Here is a 16,790-nt window from a genome sequence, read left to right as displayed (position 1 = left end):
TTTTTTACAAAGACCACTTAAATGCCAAACATGAGATGCAGCTAGGGGAAGCACGCACGCACAACATGTACCGGAGTCACCCAAGGGTGCGTTTGGTTGGTACGATCTAGAACAGGATCGAACAGCTGGTGCACGTGGAGCAGCCTCATGCCAACCAAACGGTACTCCAAAACCAGAGCATATTTTTTGTGAAAAATATGCCAAACTTGGTGCATTCTTCAAAATGTGTATGGGTCACTATGGTCACTGTGTACGGTACGACGAATCTAACCCCAAAGCGTATGCACGTGATCATTTGGGACCAAAATCGATGTTCCCGCCAGGTTTCACTGTGAAAAAATGAAACTGCTCGGCCTGCTCCGGCCTCGAGGCCGGAGCAAGCAGAACATGTTCTGGCCGACCCAGAACAGGTGCAGTCCCAACCAAACGCGCTGTTCTGGTGAATCCTGTTCTAGTTCGTACCAACCAAACACGCCCTAAGGCTGTGTTTACATGAAGCGTTTCAACCCGGGTTGAGTTCGACCCGGGTCAGATTTCAACCCGCCATGTGCACAAAGTGAATGGCGCGTTTACATGACGCATTGCGCTTGACCCGGGTTGATTTCAACCCTCCCCTTGGGGGGAGGGTTGAAATCAACCCGGGTCAAGCAAATCGTACAAACGTACTTCTGTGCGTATCTCGCGCCAGGTTTGAACGGCACTGCAGATGCAAATTTCGCGCGAACGGATTCACGTGACCATACAGGACTGTAGAAGTGGACTTTTGGCGGCATATCAGTATATGACCCGGGTCAACTGTCTTCATGTAAACGCTCACCTCTTTTGTTTGTCGTACAGACTTTCAACCCGGGCTGAACTCGACCCGGGTTGAAATTTCTCATGTAAACACAGCCTAAGCCCGACACGATCAAACTGCCCTGGTGTGTCAAGGATTCGCTCATCCGTCCCACCTCGACAAATAGTACAGTACTATGAAACGGTGGGGCAATTGTGGTACTTTACAGCAACTTTGTTTAAAAACGCCAAAAAAAGAAAGCGCCCAACGTGGGGCTCGAACCCACGACCCTGAGATTAAGAGTCTCATGCTCTACCGACTGAGCTAGCCGGGCTGCTACGCAACGAACATGTGTAGCAAACGTGGTAAACTTGGGTGAATGATCAGTCGGCTCGAATGCAAAGCTAGGGTACATAAGAGGAGTGGCATCCAGAGCGAGCCTATGATCAATGATCCCAACCAATGACTGCACTAGCCCACCCTGCTCGGTGACATACTCGGTTAAGTTAATGTAAGGCGTCTGAATAATCGGGAAGCAGTGTTTGATATTCCAGGTCATCCTTACTCCTGATGCAGCACCCAGCTGCCGACGGCCATTATCCCGGAAAGCATTGGCACGGAATACATTAACACCCACACGGTTCAGATGGTCGCAAGACCGGGGCTCTACCAACCGTGGATGGTTGTAGTATGGCGCACTGTTTGCGAACACGGTGTTCCACCACCTTGTAATATGCTGCCAAACTAAAAAAAAGCGTGTTTCTACAATACAAGGTTTATCTAAAATAATTATAAAGATAGTGTATGTAAAGTCAGTCAACCCAGTGAATAACAACATTGGGTATTCCGACAATTTGACCCACGGTCGGACGAGCTGCCCAGGCCTCACCACCACTGCCGTTTCTGTACCGCCTTCTTTATACATACGCATGTACACTGCATATGTGCACATTCACATGTCTGAAGGTTTGTGGCTTTCAATAAAGAAATTTAAAAAAAACTCACGAATAATGACCTCGGGTATGATGACAACTCGCGAATAACGACACTTTCCCTGCCCGATCGAGTGTCGTTATTCGCAAGGTTGACTGCAGCAGAAACCAAGAAGTTACCAACGTTTTCAATCACACCCACCGCCGTACAATCCTCTCAGTGCTCAGTTTGCTTGGTGGGTACAGTCCACCGCTAGTTAGTGATAGGACAAAATGTCGTGGTTGGCTATCACCCCTCTCTCGCACTTCGTGTGCCAATTGGTCATGGACCACGAGTTGAGAAAAATAAATAAGATGAAATAACTTGACGATGTGAACCAGTGTGAGATGCAGCACAAAGGTAAGGTCGCCACTACCTAAAAACAAATTTAAAAAAAAACTCCGCTGTGTGCCGATTGTCCTGGAGTTTTCTGGCGCTATTCAAGATGGGCTCCGAATCAAGCGAGTACAGATCAACTACCTTGCAGTGGCATGTGATTTGCCAGCTCGCACACAAGTTGGAGAACATACTCTGCCAGCTGTAAATTGCAACTAAATCTCGCTGCAACTCGTAGAATCGGTGAAGCACCCAGGTGTAACAGGCGATGGTGCCATGTCTCGGGATGATCGCATAGTTCGCTATGCCCGGGGTGTTGTATGCCCCAGAGGTTTGTCGCACACTTGTGCGGGTGATATGATCATTAACAAAACTGGAGAAAAAGAAAAAAAAGAAAGCGCCCAACGTGGGGCTCGAACCCACGACCCTGAGATTAAGAGTCTCATGCTCTACCGACTGAGCTAGCCGGGCTGCTACACAAGAAGAACACGAAGCAAATGTGGTAAACTATTACCAAGAGTACAACCCCCATGTTATATACAGAAGCCTTGCTTGGTAGTTTAACATGTTTTTCGATTTTGACAGCATGTTACAAGGCGAGGACGCGTAGTGCTCCTGATTACAACCATAACCCGGTTGGCAGAACACGACGACTTCTACAACACAAAAAAAACGAAAATTATAAAAATCCTACCAACCCGTAGAGTAACGAGGGTGCGAACCTGGGTTTTCCCAATACGGTTCAAATGGTCGCAAGACCGGGACTCTGCCAACTGGGTTATGGTTGTAGTCAGGAGCACTACGCGTCCTCGCCTTGTAACATGCTGTCAAAATCGAAAAACAACCCCCCCCCCCATGTACAACGCCTGATCCAGCTCTGCATAGGGTCTTGGTGGAGCGTAATCGGATCTTTGCGTCATAATACCGTACCCATCTGAGGGGAACCCGGGGAGTCGCGGGGGCTCTCGGATCAAAAATAACGGCGCCCTGCCTCGAGACCGGCCTTGCCCTGGCGTGGAGTGTACGCATGACATCAGAAGATCCGATTAAGCTCAACCAAGACCCTTTGCAGAGCTGGATCAGGCGTTGCACACTCTGGGGGGTTAAGTACTCTTGCTATTACATGTACTTTTTCTTCTTCTTCTTTTTACTTGAAGAAGCACATAACCACCAGGAAAGCTGACAAAGAAAAAAGAGTAAGAAAAGACCGATAAAACTTGGAGGAATCATTAGTTGATTTGAATGGGAACTTGGAAGAGGCAAGGATTCTAGATGGCATGTGGCAGAGAATACGGCTGCCAAGAGGTGACAAACACACTTGGAGACATCATTCTGGCGACAACCCTCATCGCATCCTTTTTTAATCATATTTCTCAGACAGCTCTGCGATGCGTTAGCTTGGAGAAAGAACAGCAGCTAACGTTACAGCTCTTTTGGTTTGCCTTGTGTTGACTTCTTTTTGGCATTCAACGGGTTTGTAACAAATTCCGGACAACAAGACGTGTACTACTGGTATTGACAATACCTTACTCAAAGTACCTTTTCACATTTAGAGGAAGATTGGCACAACTGCAGCACCTTTGTCAATGATATCAAGAGTACATAACCCCTTGATATTGTTGATAATAGCGGTTTCCAACAAACGATAGGCCACTGAAGAAGTATTCCGCTCAGATTCCTAGAGATAAAAGCTCTTCGCGACAGGACAAACTTTGACAGAGTGGCGACAATAAACCGCCAGGTAACAGCTGCCGTGCTGGCTCCCTTGCCAAGGGCTGTGATGTCAAGCTACCTATGTACTACAGTAGGAGCTGCTTGTGTAAAATACGTTCGCAAACAAATTTGGCACAAAAGGATAGAAAAAGAAAGCGCCCAACGTGGGGCTCGAACCCACGACCCTGAGATTAAGAGTCTCATGCTCTACCGACTGAGCTAGCCGGGCTGCTACACAAGAAGCATGCGTAGCAAATGTGATACACGCGGAGAGCAAGGATCAGTTGACTGGGACAGGCAGTGGGGTACTGCAGGCCAACTACAATCAAACCTGACAAAGGCGACCACTCTGACAAGATGACCACCCAGAGCATCACTACAACTAGGATCTAGGGATGCTATTTCCAGTTAAACAACCCTGGATAAGGAGACCACCTATATATCGCCGAAGTCACAACCACTATTTCGTACCTGTATATGGGGACCACATTTTGAAGGTCCCTTGAGCGGTCGTCTTAGACCGGTTTCACTGTACTCCAAGGTGGACAACACACACACATGCATGTGCACACAGAAACCAAGACAACAACACGGCCAGGTGACAATGTGTGTGTCCATGTCACAACGTGCGTGTCTGCGTGACAACGCATGTCCGTGTGACAACGCGTGTCCGTGTGACAATATGTGTCCGTGCGCAAAGCGTGTCGCCGAGCAATACAGCACTTACCATGTCCTGTGGCGAGCGTTTCTTGTGCGGTGAGGCAAGCAGTCGCTGGAACGCTGCGTGGAGTCTGCATCGCACGGATGTCAAGCAGTCCACGACCTGGCCAAAACCCAGAAACAACAACAACACCATAAATAGAGATTGCCTACTTTTAGAGAGTACATGTACTTGATGACATGCAAAGCTGGTTGTGTTTCTCGATACAAATCTATAGCCGGTTGTCGGGTTGAAGCACGGACGTGTGAACTTTACTTTTTCTACTCAATGACGTCATTCTATGAAGTGTTTGTATCGAGTGGTATCGCAAGCACTGGTTTGCCAATCAGTCCATTTATTGGAAACTGGCACCCTAACTTTTTGGTGTCTCCTGCACATAGTTGTAGATATCGTGAAAACAACAGTACATCCTGCATTGTGTGACCCGGGCAATTACTCCTTGCCACATTCGAGGCCAGAAAAGTCGAAGAACAGGGAAATAGAAATTTAGCCAGGTTTTACAAAATTGGGACAGGTATACCATATCAAAATGTGTGGAGGGGCAGATCCAAAACCCAGATTTTTGAGATTTAAAGTGGGTTTTTGATCCTCAATTCGGCCCAAATCGGACTCTCAAAAGCCAGCGGGCCAGTTTCCGATGAATGGACTTGTACATACGGCCATCATGAGCTAGTTCAAACGAACTCTGTAGAAAATAGTAAATACGTTAATACAATCACTGTTGCACGATCATCCACTGATATCTGCTACATACGGCGACTCGGCGAGATGTAAGCAGCTACTTCAAACTAGCATGCACGCACATGCACTGTACATGTACATAGTTGGAGGGCAACGCCAGTAGCCAGACAACTGGAGTTAGACTCACCTTTGGGTCCAGTCTAAACGAGATCCAGTCGTCGACTTGCAGCACTGCCAGACCATCATCAGCGGCACCCGTCAAGTCGTCGGCATGGTCACCAGCAACCGACGTCGACGTTGCCATGGTAGCAGACACTGACATGGCTGACCCGCCAGACACAGGCACAGCTGCTCCACTAGTGGTCTGCACAGTAGCAGCCGCGGTGGTGGCCAAAGCTTGCTCGTGAGGGGCTACCGACGTTGTGGGGTCGCTCACAGCACTTGCAGCACTGCTTGCAGGTCCCGTAGTGGATGGCGCTGATGATGGCTGTGCGCTGGTAGCGATAGCAGCAGCAGCAACAGCAGTAACGGGTGGTGTTGACGGTAAGCCATCGCCTGCCATGATCATGACGGAGAGCGATGATACCGACGAGCAGCACTTGACCGTCACTTTGCTGTGCACCCTACAAGCAGTCCAGAATCACAAAAAAACCATACATGTACACGTACAGATAAATTTCATTATCATGTGCATCCCAAGAACTACATTTCTCAAATGCGAAGACTCCACTGTAGCCATCCACTATATCCATACATCTTCACAACACTCTCCAAACGGTCTCTGAGCTACACTCTGGTCTCTGGGCTAGACTCTGGTCTCTGGGCTAGTGATTGGTGTAGCCCAGAGACCGTTTGGAGAGTGTTGTGAAGATGTATGGATATCCCAAGAACTATCAAAATAATCAGTGTACACTGGAACCTCTGGTATGCAGCCGACTCCACATATAAAAGAACTCGCGGATAGCGAATTTCGTGATTATAGCGAACCATTGTCCATGTCCCTGTTTGAACCCATACACAATTGGCCCTTTGTAGCGATCGGTTTTTTGTTTATAACGAACCACAAGGCGTTCATTGTACAGGTCGTTCCCCGTTAATACGAGTCCGGTTAGTACATAAACCCCGTTAGTACATAAGAAATCTCAAGTCCTGGACGAAGCGTGGTCACTTCCATACAAATGTTGTCGGTTAGTACATAATTCGTTAGTACATAAACCCCGTTAGTACATAACATTTCTCCGTACCCGCATGCCACCTACCTCAATAGTACATAATTTGTTGGTCTTTTGGCCTTCCAGCGGAGGCACATCGTGTTCTAGTTTCTACTTGTGGAGCTCAGAAATCAGAGCGCACATCACAAACCGACAAAGCTCTGTTTTTTCCCGAGTGACTACCGCAGTACCGGCACGCCTGCTGGGCATGCATCATGTGAACTGTAGAATCTTCGCTGACTGTGACCGTTATAACATAATTTTTATGTTATATCGAGGGAATCAAGAATATCTCCCTGACTAGTCATGGTCGCAAGAAACACTCAGAAAAGTTGAAAAAAGAAAATTTCTGGTACACAAGCAAGTTATGTACACTTTCGTTTAGTACATAAACCCCGTTAATACATATAACATTTGTCAAGTCCCAGAGATTATGTATTAACGAGGGACGACCTGTATCAGGAGTGAGGCCAATAGAAAAGATCGGGCAAGAAAAAGAAATGCCGAAACCCGGGATTGAACCAGGGACCTTTAGATCTTCAGTCTAACGCTCTCCCAACTGAGCTATTTCGGCTGTTGAGAGAGGAGCAACGGTCGCAGTAACTATTACGTACAGTTTACCATGAGGAAAGCAAACAGAGTATTCACAAAAAAAGCGTCCGTATGTAAGTGAATTCCCAGGCATCAAAACACAAAAGGGCACAGCCACATTGAGAACTATTGAACAAGCAGAAATATTCGCCAGGGATTAAATTTCGTCCGTTTCGTCCAGAGACTTTTCGGACTAAATTCAAATGCCAAATCGTCTAGCCTTTCAGCACACGACAACGTCCATGGACAACAATTTCAACTTTCAAAAAGACAAAGTGCCTTCCTCTCGAGCCTGGTGAGATAATTCTCCAAATTCTCTAAAACAAAAACCTTGCCCTAAATCACGAAAATGCATGCTGCCGGATTAGAAAAGAACCCAGCTATAGCTAGACCTTGTGGACTGCACACGCTTGTTAGGAGAACAAGTAAGACAAGGCAGGGAACAGGCCAACTGAAACGTGTTACTAAGGATGTTTAGCAACGCGAAAGTTCGAAAGGAAATTCGAGTCTGGGAATGAGCACAAAAACAAAGCTCAAAACTTGAAAACTCGGCCGCGAAGTTGCAGTGATTCGCGAAAGTAACTTTCTCTTTTCTCGGTATGCATTTGACTACAGGGAGTAGTACATTTACAGCCCCCTGCTTGAGACTGAGCTGCATATACGGTACGGTACTATAAAATTCAAATAACTTCAAGAAAAAGTCATGTCGCATTGCTAAACCTCACAAGCTTTCTTTTTCAAAACAGACATCACAGGCAAGAGTGCAACAGATACCATTATTCTCTCGCGTCAACTATCAATGTGCAATGAGACGTACCCAAAAGCAGGTAAAAGAAGAAACTTTCCGATGGCAAAGAAATTCATTGTATTGTAAAGAAATGAAAAAGAGCCCAGCTCAATTGTGCCCTGGTGCCTCTGGATCAGCTTCCTGGTGATAAACACCCACAGGCACAGGTGGTCGTGGCTAGTCGAAAGGAACGCAGCCCGTCCTTCCCTACCAGTTTCCCGGCCAGTGAGTATGCATGGATGGGAGCTTGTGGTAGATGATGTTCTTGTCTCATTCTCAACAGCCGAAATAGCTCAGTTGGGAGAGCGTTAGACTGAAGATCTAAAGGTCCCTGGTTCAATCCCGGGTTTCGGCATTTCTTTTTTTGTTTCTTTTTTTTGTGTTGCGTTTGGTGTTTCCGGGCATGAGCCTTTTATTTCCGTTGCTCTTGTAGTACTGTGGCTGTGTAGTTCAGTGTTCCCATGTGCACGAAATCAGGGTTGTGTGTCTTTCTTTGCAACTTCGCGTAAAGCTGGAGTTTCCTGTGTGCTGCAGGGCCAGGTGTTTTTGATATCACGATGTAGGGGTTACTCCAAGTAGGTGGATGGATGCCTTCGATATTTTGGTGATGGGTGTCATCAATAAATTTTGCCGATCTGACGTTTTGGTGCTGCTGTATAGGGTGTGTGATATCGTACCGTTCAGCCATGTGTTATCCTAGTGAAGTGCTCATGTATTGAAGTGTCCGGTTCAACCTTGCTTGGTACACAGAGTGTACTCGTTTTTTTACAGTGCTTCCCTTGCTGCTTTTCTTCTTTTTTTAATCTGCGTGGCTCCAAACTAGGTCATGCGATGATGAGGTCTTCTTCTTCTTCTTCTTCTTTTTTTATGGTGTCGCTCTCTGTGCACGTTCAGTTTGCATCTTAGCATTGCACATCCAGAGTCTTTCTTACTTTTTTTAACCAGCTGTGCATACGTATGTGCATGTGTGATGTGGAAAGGAGCTTGTGGTAGATGATGTTCTTGTACCATTCTCAACAGCCGAAATAGCTCAGTTGGGAGAGCGTTAGACTGAAGATCTAAAGGTCCCTGGTTCAATCCCGGGTTTCGGCATTCCTTTTCCTTCTTTTTTCTTCTTTCCAACCTTTCTATCAGACTTTAGTTGGTTTACAGTCAGTGCCGTGGAGGGACAATAGGGACGTTTAGCAACGCGAAAATTCGAACTTTTGGTGGCGGTGATATTTTGCGACATTCTTGAGAATGTAGGCACTTTCTGCAGCTCCCAGGGTTTCTACCCAGAGGCCTGCCAAGGAACTGTGAGGCACACATCCTGGAGAGTACTGTGTAAGCAGATATATTCGTTTGGAATTTAATTTCGTCTTTTTCATCCAAGGAGCTTTTGGACTAAATTAAATGCCGGACTAATGTCAATTCGTCCAGCTTTTCAATACACTCTTATGAAAGTTATGATCCATGGATGACATTTACAACCGGACGAACTCCCTTTCTTTGGAGTTGGACGAAATTATTGACCGATAAAATGTTCTATCTGTAAAGTACAAATGCTCTGCCTTTTCTTTTTTTCAACGCAGAAAGAACAGCCTCTTTTACGGGCAACAGCTCTCTGCCTTTTCCCTAGTTTACACCACATAGCAGTCCCGGGTTTACAAAACTCTACGATCTCTACAGGCGTGCACAATTAACCATACCATAAAGCTACAAACAGGATGAAAAAAAGAAAGAAAAAAAGAATGCCAAACCCGGGATTGAACCAGGGACCTTTAGATCTTCAGTCTAACGCTCTCCCAACTGAGCTATTTCGGCTGTTGAGAATGAATAACGTCGCCTCCTACCAGAGTGTGAAACTTCGCACTATTGCGGAAAAGCGCAATTTGCTACACATAGCCACTTCGTTACCGAAACGAAGTGGCTATATGTAGCAATTGCGCTTTTCTGCAACTCATAGTGCGAAGCAGGTTGCCTTCATTACATCACATAGCAAGTTAGCAAGACCCAAGCACTGGGGGAAATCAAACCCTATGCTTTCCCTGTGCGGCTTGGCACCAACTTTTGCACGAAACTGAAGTTGACAAACACTCAAAATTCAGAGATTGCACCGGCGCTCACAAATCAAGCAAAAACGGGTCTGCTGGTAGAAGAAATTGAGGGTTTGTATGAACACGGACAGAGTGTGATGCCGGCAAGTTACCGAATGAAGGCGGCGTGACACGTACCGACCTAAACTACATTTACAATTCAATTGGTTATGGACTCTGCTAACGTGCACCTAATGAGCACCGCATAAAAAAAGTATGTCAACTCGAAAAGCTGCCTGGGCAACATAATTCCACGGTGAGATGAAAACACTTCAAGATCCAATACTGTAAACCGCCCAATTTTGCGTCACTAAATTTTTGCGATTTCTCAGAACCAGCGAGTTTACGATGGTAAATTTTCGCAGAACACTGTGGCCACACGTATACACCCACTGTTGAAGCTTGATTTCACGATGGTTAATTGCGTTATGCTCTTCTCACAAAATTAGCAAACATTAGCAATTAGAGCAAACATTAATACATCGCAAACATTGGGCAGTTTCAGTAACTCTCGTGAGAAAGAAAAGAAAAAGAAATGCCGAAACCCGGGATTGAACCAGGGACCTTTAGATCTTCAGTCTAACGCTCTCCCAACTGAGCTATTTCGGCTGTTGAGAATGACGCAAGAACATCATCTACCACAAGCTGCAATCCATGCATACCCGCTGGCCGGGAAACTGGTAGGGAAGGACGGGCTGCGTTCCTTTCGACTAGCTACGACCACCTGTGCCTGTGGGTGTTTATCACCAGGAAGCTGATCGAGAGACACCAGGGTACAATTGAGCTGGGCTCTTTTTACTTCTTTTATACAGTACAATGTATTTCTTTGCCATCGGAAAGTTTCTTCTTTTACCTACTTTTGGGTACGTCTCATTGCACATTGATAGTTGACGCGAGAGAGTAATGGTATCTGTTGCACTCTTGCCTGTGATGGCAAAACATCTCCAACATTCTTGAGAATGTAGGCACTTTCTGCAAGTCCCAGGGTTTCTACCCAGAGGCCTGCCAAGGAACTGTGAGGCACACAACCTGGAGAGTACTGTGTAAGCAGAAATATTCGTCTGGAATTTAATTTCGTCTTTTTCATCCAAGGAGCCTTTGGACTAAATTAAATGCCGGACTAATGTCAATTCGTCCAGCTTTTCAATACACTCTTATGAAAGTTATGATCCATGGACGGTATTTACAACCGGACGAACTCCCTTTCTTTGGAGTTGGACGAAATTATTGACCGATAAAATCTTCTGTCTGTACAGTACACATGCTCTGCCTTTTCTTTCTTTTTTCTTTCTTTTTTTCAACACAGAAAGAACAGCCTCTTTTACGGGCAAAAGCGCTCTGCCTTTTCCCTAGTTTACACCACATAGCAGTCCCGGGTTTACAAAACTCTACGATCTCTACAGGCGCGCACAATAAACCATACCATAAAGCTACAAACGGGATGGAAAAAAGAAAGAAAAAAATTGCCGAAACCCGGGATTGAACCAGGGACCTTTAGATCTTCAGTCTAACGCTCTCCCAACTGAGCTATTTCGGCTGTCGAAAATGAATAACGTTGCCTCCTACCAGAGTGTGAAACTTCGCACTATGAGTTGCAGAAAAGCGCAATTGGCTACATATAGCCACTTCGTTCGAGTTGCAGAAATTGCGCTTTTCTGCAACTCGAACGAAGTGGCTATATGAAGCAAATTGCGCTTTTCTGCAACTCATAGTGCAAAGCAGGTTACCTTCATTACATCACATAGCAAGTTAGCAAGTTAGCAACACCCAAGCACTGAGGGAAATCAAACACTATGCTTTCCCTGTGCGGCTTGGCACCAACTTATGCACAAAACTGAAGTTGACAAACACCCAAAATTCAGAGATTGCACCGGCACTCACAAATCAAGCAAAAACGGGTCTGCTGGTAGCACGGACAGAGTGTGGTGCCGGCAAGTTACCGAATGAAGGCGGCGTGACACGTACCGACCTAAACTACATTTACAATTCAATTGGTTATGGACTCTGCTAACGTGCACCTAATGAGCACCGCATAAAAAAAGTATGTCAACTCGAAAAGCTGCCTGGGCAACATAATTCCACGGCGAGATGAAAACACTTCAAGATCCAATACTGTAAACCACCCAATTTTGCGTCACTAAATTTTTGCGATTTCTCAGAACCAACGAGTTTACGATGGCAAATTTTCGAGGAGCACTGTGGCCACACACATACACCCACTGTGGAAGTTTGATTTCACGATGGTTAATTGCGTGCATGCTCTTCTCACAAAATTAGCAAACATTAATACGTCGCAAACATTGGGCAGTTTACACTGGTGAAAAGAAAAAGAAATGCCGAAACCCGGGATTGAACCAGGGACCTTTAGATCTTCAGTCTAACGCTCTCCCAACTGAGCTATTTCGGCTGTTGAGGATGGAACAAGAACATCATCTACTAAAGTGCATACACTCCCATCTAGCTGCACAAATGCAACAAATGGATTCGAGAAAAGTCCAGGAGATCTCGCTAGGATGTCAACACGATACAGCACGTCAGCCTAACTCTCCATGTCTGTCGGCCCCTCACACGCGGGGACATGTAACCGGAAACGGCAATGTTCAGGACAGGATAGGACACGCCCAATGCACAACTGGCTGGTCGAAAACCAAACGGAGATTTGCTTTCAGTGTACACGTATGTATCCAGATAAAAAGAAGAAGTTTTCAACATGTCGCCGCCTACGGATCCGCGTGAATACTGTAGTGTCTTGTATAAAAGCCTATCTCGTATAGAAGCCTGTTTTGAATACAAGCCTGATTTTTATGATACACTGTCAGCACATATTAAAGCTTGGTTTAGTATTGACATACATAGAAATACGTGGTTTGAACAGAAGCCTAGCCCCGCTCACTGTGTTCAACTGCACTTTGCGTTCCTTTTTATATTGAGTTCCAGTGCACTTTGTGTTCATTTTCCTCGCTTTTTTCATTCTAATTGAATTTTTGATGTATTGCGTTTTCGCTTGCCCGTACAAGAGGCTGTTCAACAGAAGCCTAGCACTGACATCGGCTTCTGCAGGAAAAAAAGCACTGCTTTTATACGCGACAATACGGTTGGTCAAACATCGAAGTGGACATGCAATGATGCGGAATAGCCAGTGCAAGTGCTAGAAACAATCTCACCGTTTCCCCGACAAGCACCTGTAAGCTAACGAAGAGCTTCCGAGAAGCTTGTCTGATCTCGGCGCAAACGCCCGCAGTGAAGTTGCTGGCAAGCATCTCTGCTTGTCTGATGAAAAGAAGGAAAAAAAGAAATGCCGAAACCCGGGATTGAACCAGGGACCTTTAGATCTTCAGTCTAACGCTCTCCCAACTGAGCTATTTCGGCTGTTGAGAATGAAACAAGAACATCATCTACCACAAGCTCTCACATCCCACAGCTGGCAGTATGAACAACAACGTCAACAAGTAACTTGTTTCGGTTACATCCCGATCGAAACAAACATTCGGATTTCGCCACCTAAAATTCAAGAAGGCTGGCGAATAGGCCAGCACGGGCAGCACGGGATGTCCTCCACAGGCAATCGGAACAGTTCTGGGGCTGCCCTGTTTACGGTTAGGCTACTACGGTAGTATCGTAGGACTTCAAAGAAGCTACTGTAATTCACTAATTGTTGGTGCACTTTCATTTTCGGTACTTTCGTTGCATCTGTTTCATACCTGAAATTTCAATACGCCGAACAAACAACAACACACATAGTCCAATAGGGATCTGCTTCTACGTAACCTAAAAAATTCTGTTCACCTAACCCTTTTGCCCTGATACCTAAAATTTCGAGCACCTTAAATTTCTGAAATTAGTGTACTCTGGACTCAACACAAAAGCTAGACGACAAGGTGACGGCAAGCAGGGTTGCACCTGTCCAAGTCCCAGCAAGTCATCAGCTCACCATCAAGTTCACGTTCGCTGTGAATACCTGGTGCAGGCGCTGCGGAGGCGACCACATGGAAAACCACGATAAAGCCGCGGCTAAGAAGTAAGTCGTACATCCGCCTTAAAACCGCGGCATACAATTGTTTTTCATCAACCAGCACACCATAACTGCGCTCTCCAGCCGACCTCGACACGCCGCTGCCACAGTACAGCACAGTACAGTACAGTACAGTGGCTGGGTTGATGACAAATCAGTACGGGGCCGAATGCTGCTGCTGCTGCCGCCGCTTACTCTGTATTCAATACAATAGATGATATGTCAAATAACGTGCAACTAGACTTGAGAGGGCATCGCACACAAGTTGCATACAAATTATACAATGTGTACATGGTAGGCCCTGAGCTCTGCAGGAATACAAGACACAGGTAACCGTACAACTTTGAACTTTGTATGCAACTACTCTGCAATGCCCTCAAGTCTAGTTGCACGTTATTTGGCATATCATCTATTGTTTTGCTCCAAATTCTCCATATACCAATGAACACAAGCACATGTACATCACACAGCCAAGAGTGCAGAGCATAGGTACTCTGGTTAGTTTAGTTCTTGCTTCTTCGTCACCTGGTGGTGCACCAGTTGTACATGTCAACTCTGCAATCATACGTACAAGAGGCTTCGTACTTCATACACACTCCGGTATGACGGAGAGTCATTTGAAAAAAATTGTGAAACATTAACTTCACACCATCTCCACATAACTGAATTCTCATTTCAGGCGTGATTTCGGTTCCCGTCATCGACATTTCACTACCAGATCCCGCAGGAAGACGTCTGGGATGCATAGCATCGTAACGAATGATGAGTTCTACCCAAGCAGCACTCCATAGGGAAGTTGCAAATGCTTCGGAGGGTTTGATGAAACAAAACAAAAAAAGGAATGCCGAAACCCGGGATTGAACCAGGGACCTTTAGATCTTCAGTCTAACGCTCTCCCAACTGAGCTATTTCGGCTGGTGAGAGTGAAGCAGCCATGCCCTCTATCACAAGCTTCTATGCCACGCACACAGCTGGCTGCAAATTCCAATCCACTGCTCCAACAGAAGAAAGTAAGCGTGTTCAAATCATCTACGTCTGGCCCATAGTGAAAATTATTCTTACCATCTACCTTTCCGAAGTCTGAGGGAAATGTTGAACGGTCTCTGCTGGGATGACGACTACACAATAGCTCAGTGGTTCCAGCATCGCTGGCCTCAAGTGAGGGTCCCTGGTTCGAGTCCTGGTGGTGACAGTCAATTTTTTCTTCAGGTTTTTCCTGTTTGCGTCTTTCCCTCAAAGCAGTGAATGTCTAGTATTATCAAGAGTACATAACCCCCAGAGTGTGCAACGCCTGATCCAGCTCTGTATAGGGTCTTGGTCGAGCGGAATCGGATCTTTGCGTCATAATACCGTACACATCTGAGGGGAACCCGGGGAGTCGCGGGTACTCTTGGATCAAAAACAATGGTGCCCTGCCTCGAGACCGGCCTTGCGCTGGTGTGAAGTGTACGCATGACATCAGAAGATCCGATTCCGCTCGACCAAGACCCTACACAGAGCTGGATCGGCGTTGCACACTCTGGGGGGTTATGTACTCTTGGTATTATCTACCTTTCCTGAGATCAAATGAAAAGGCGACGAGGAGACAATAACTTTATTAATGCGATTAATAGTATAAGTGAAGCGGACATTACAAAATGATGAATGAGAATACATGTATCTAAAATGGTTGTTCCTAATCGATTTTCTTGAGACTATCATCAGGGAAAATCGTCTCACAATAGAGGCTATACGGAGAAATAAACTACTTATAGGTTATCGGATAGTGGGAAGAATACAAGGTGAGGTGTGAAAAAAAAAACTAAGTGGGAGAGAAGACGAAAGAAATTAGACGAAAAGATGTGAGAGTGTTCTGACGGTGTGAGCTACTACAAAAGGTGAGTGAAATGAAGGCGTGGAAGCAGGTGAATGTGATAGAGTGAGGAACTGTGAGGTGTAGGTGTATGCGAATGAATACGTGTGTGAATGCTAGGTGAAGAGTCTCAGTTTTGTGACATTTTCTTTCTGAATGCATAGATTAGGATTGTGTTTACGGATGAAAACAGCTTCTAATACCTTAAGTTCACGAAACCTACGAGCACGACACAAAACAGTGAAGCATGAATCATCATACACTGAGCGGCATTGGCTACTAGACAAGAGGTGTTTCTTGATTGCTGACCCTTTCGTTGTGGTCTCACCTTCAGTCCGGTCATCCTCATCTTGGTTGTCCAACTCACTCTCTTCATCACTGCTCTCACCTTCCTCATCCTCTTCCTCTTCCATCCCGTCCTCTGCACCCAACGACAATCCCACGCTACTGCTCGCTGCCAGTCCATGTCCGGTTGTAGATGCCATTACCAGCGCACGAGTCATGCTCCTTGTTACTGGTCTCCGTACCTGTGTTTGGCCATTTCCTTCAGTCTCACGTGCCTGTGTACTTGTAGTACGTTCAACCGGTACTGTAATAGTGTGGTTCTGTTGTAATTGTGCAACTGGCACCTGTTTGCGGGGACGGCCTCGTCCAGGTCGCTGGGCTTTGGCTCCATCTGACAATAGGTACAATGGTCAATGGTACACTATTACAGTACCGGTTGAACGTACTACAAGTACACAGGCACGTGAGACTGAAGGAAATGGCCAAACACAGGTACGGAGACCAGTAACAAGGAGCATGACTCGTGCGCTGGTAATGGCATCTACAACCGGACATGGACTGGCAGCGAGCAGTAGCGTGGGATTGTCGTTGGGTGCAGAGGACGGGATGGAAGAGGAAGAGGATGAGGAAGGTGAGAGCAGTGATGAAGAGAGTGAGTTGGACAACCAAGATGAGGATGACCGGACTGAAGGTGAGACCACAACGAAAGGGTCAGCAATCAAGAAACACCTCTTGTCTAGTAGCCAATGCCGCTCAGTGTATGATGATTCATGCTTCAC

General features: G+C 46.1%; 1 protein-coding gene and 12 non-coding genes across 14 annotated transcripts in view; 2 read left to right on the top strand and 11 right to left on the bottom strand.

The window, feature by feature from the left end:
* Nucleotides 1-16,790, bottom strand: part of LOC135819475 (3'-5' RNA helicase YTHDC2-like) — a gene marked incomplete at its 5' end in the record, with an annotated part of 60,646 nt that overhangs the window by 5,930 nt on the left and 37,926 nt on the right. For both annotated transcript variants that reach the window (XM_065332690.1, XM_065332691.1), the window contains 2 exon segments: nucleotides 4,524-4,619; nucleotides 5,386-5,821. In XM_065332690.1, the coding sequence (XP_065188762.1) occupies nucleotides 4,524-4,619; nucleotides 5,386-5,821 (532 nt within the window).
* Trnak-cuu (transfer RNA lysine (anticodon CUU)) lies at nucleotides 1,037-1,109 on the bottom strand. Its single transcript has one exon. It is a non-coding gene; the product is annotated as a tRNA-Lys (tRNA).
* On the bottom strand, nucleotides 2,482-2,554 carry Trnak-cuu (transfer RNA lysine (anticodon CUU)). The gene has a single exon. It is a non-coding gene; the product is annotated as a tRNA-Lys (tRNA).
* Nucleotides 3,953-4,025, bottom strand: Trnak-cuu (transfer RNA lysine (anticodon CUU)). Its single transcript has one exon. It is a non-coding gene; the product is annotated as a tRNA-Lys (tRNA).
* Trnaf-gaa (transfer RNA phenylalanine (anticodon GAA)) lies at nucleotides 6,911-6,983 on the bottom strand. The gene has a single exon. It is a non-coding gene; the product is annotated as a tRNA-Phe (tRNA).
* Trnaf-gaa (transfer RNA phenylalanine (anticodon GAA)) lies at nucleotides 8,070-8,142 on the top strand. The gene has a single exon. It is a non-coding gene; the product is annotated as a tRNA-Phe (tRNA).
* Trnaf-gaa (transfer RNA phenylalanine (anticodon GAA)) lies at nucleotides 8,807-8,879 on the top strand. Its single transcript has one exon. It is a non-coding gene; the product is annotated as a tRNA-Phe (tRNA).
* Trnaf-gaa (transfer RNA phenylalanine (anticodon GAA)) lies at nucleotides 9,519-9,590 on the bottom strand. Its single transcript has one exon. It is a non-coding gene; the product is annotated as a tRNA-Phe (tRNA).
* Nucleotides 10,399-10,471, bottom strand: Trnaf-gaa (transfer RNA phenylalanine (anticodon GAA)). Its single transcript has one exon. It is a non-coding gene; the product is annotated as a tRNA-Phe (tRNA).
* Trnaf-gaa (transfer RNA phenylalanine (anticodon GAA)) lies at nucleotides 11,327-11,399 on the bottom strand. The gene has a single exon. It is a non-coding gene; the product is annotated as a tRNA-Phe (tRNA).
* On the bottom strand, nucleotides 12,197-12,269 carry Trnaf-gaa (transfer RNA phenylalanine (anticodon GAA)). Its single transcript has one exon. It is a non-coding gene; the product is annotated as a tRNA-Phe (tRNA).
* Trnaf-gaa (transfer RNA phenylalanine (anticodon GAA)) lies at nucleotides 13,159-13,231 on the bottom strand. The gene has a single exon. It is a non-coding gene; the product is annotated as a tRNA-Phe (tRNA).
* Nucleotides 14,717-14,789, bottom strand: Trnaf-gaa (transfer RNA phenylalanine (anticodon GAA)). The gene has a single exon. It is a non-coding gene; the product is annotated as a tRNA-Phe (tRNA).

Source organism: Sycon ciliatum, chromosome 6 (assembly GCF_964019385.1).
Source record: "Sycon ciliatum chromosome 6, ocSycCili1.1, whole genome shotgun sequence".
Taxonomy (NCBI): Eukaryota; Metazoa; Porifera; class Calcarea; order Leucosolenida; family Sycettidae; genus Sycon; species Sycon ciliatum.
Note: the sequence above shows the minus strand (reverse complement) of the source record. Positions and strands in the feature narration are given on the sequence as shown.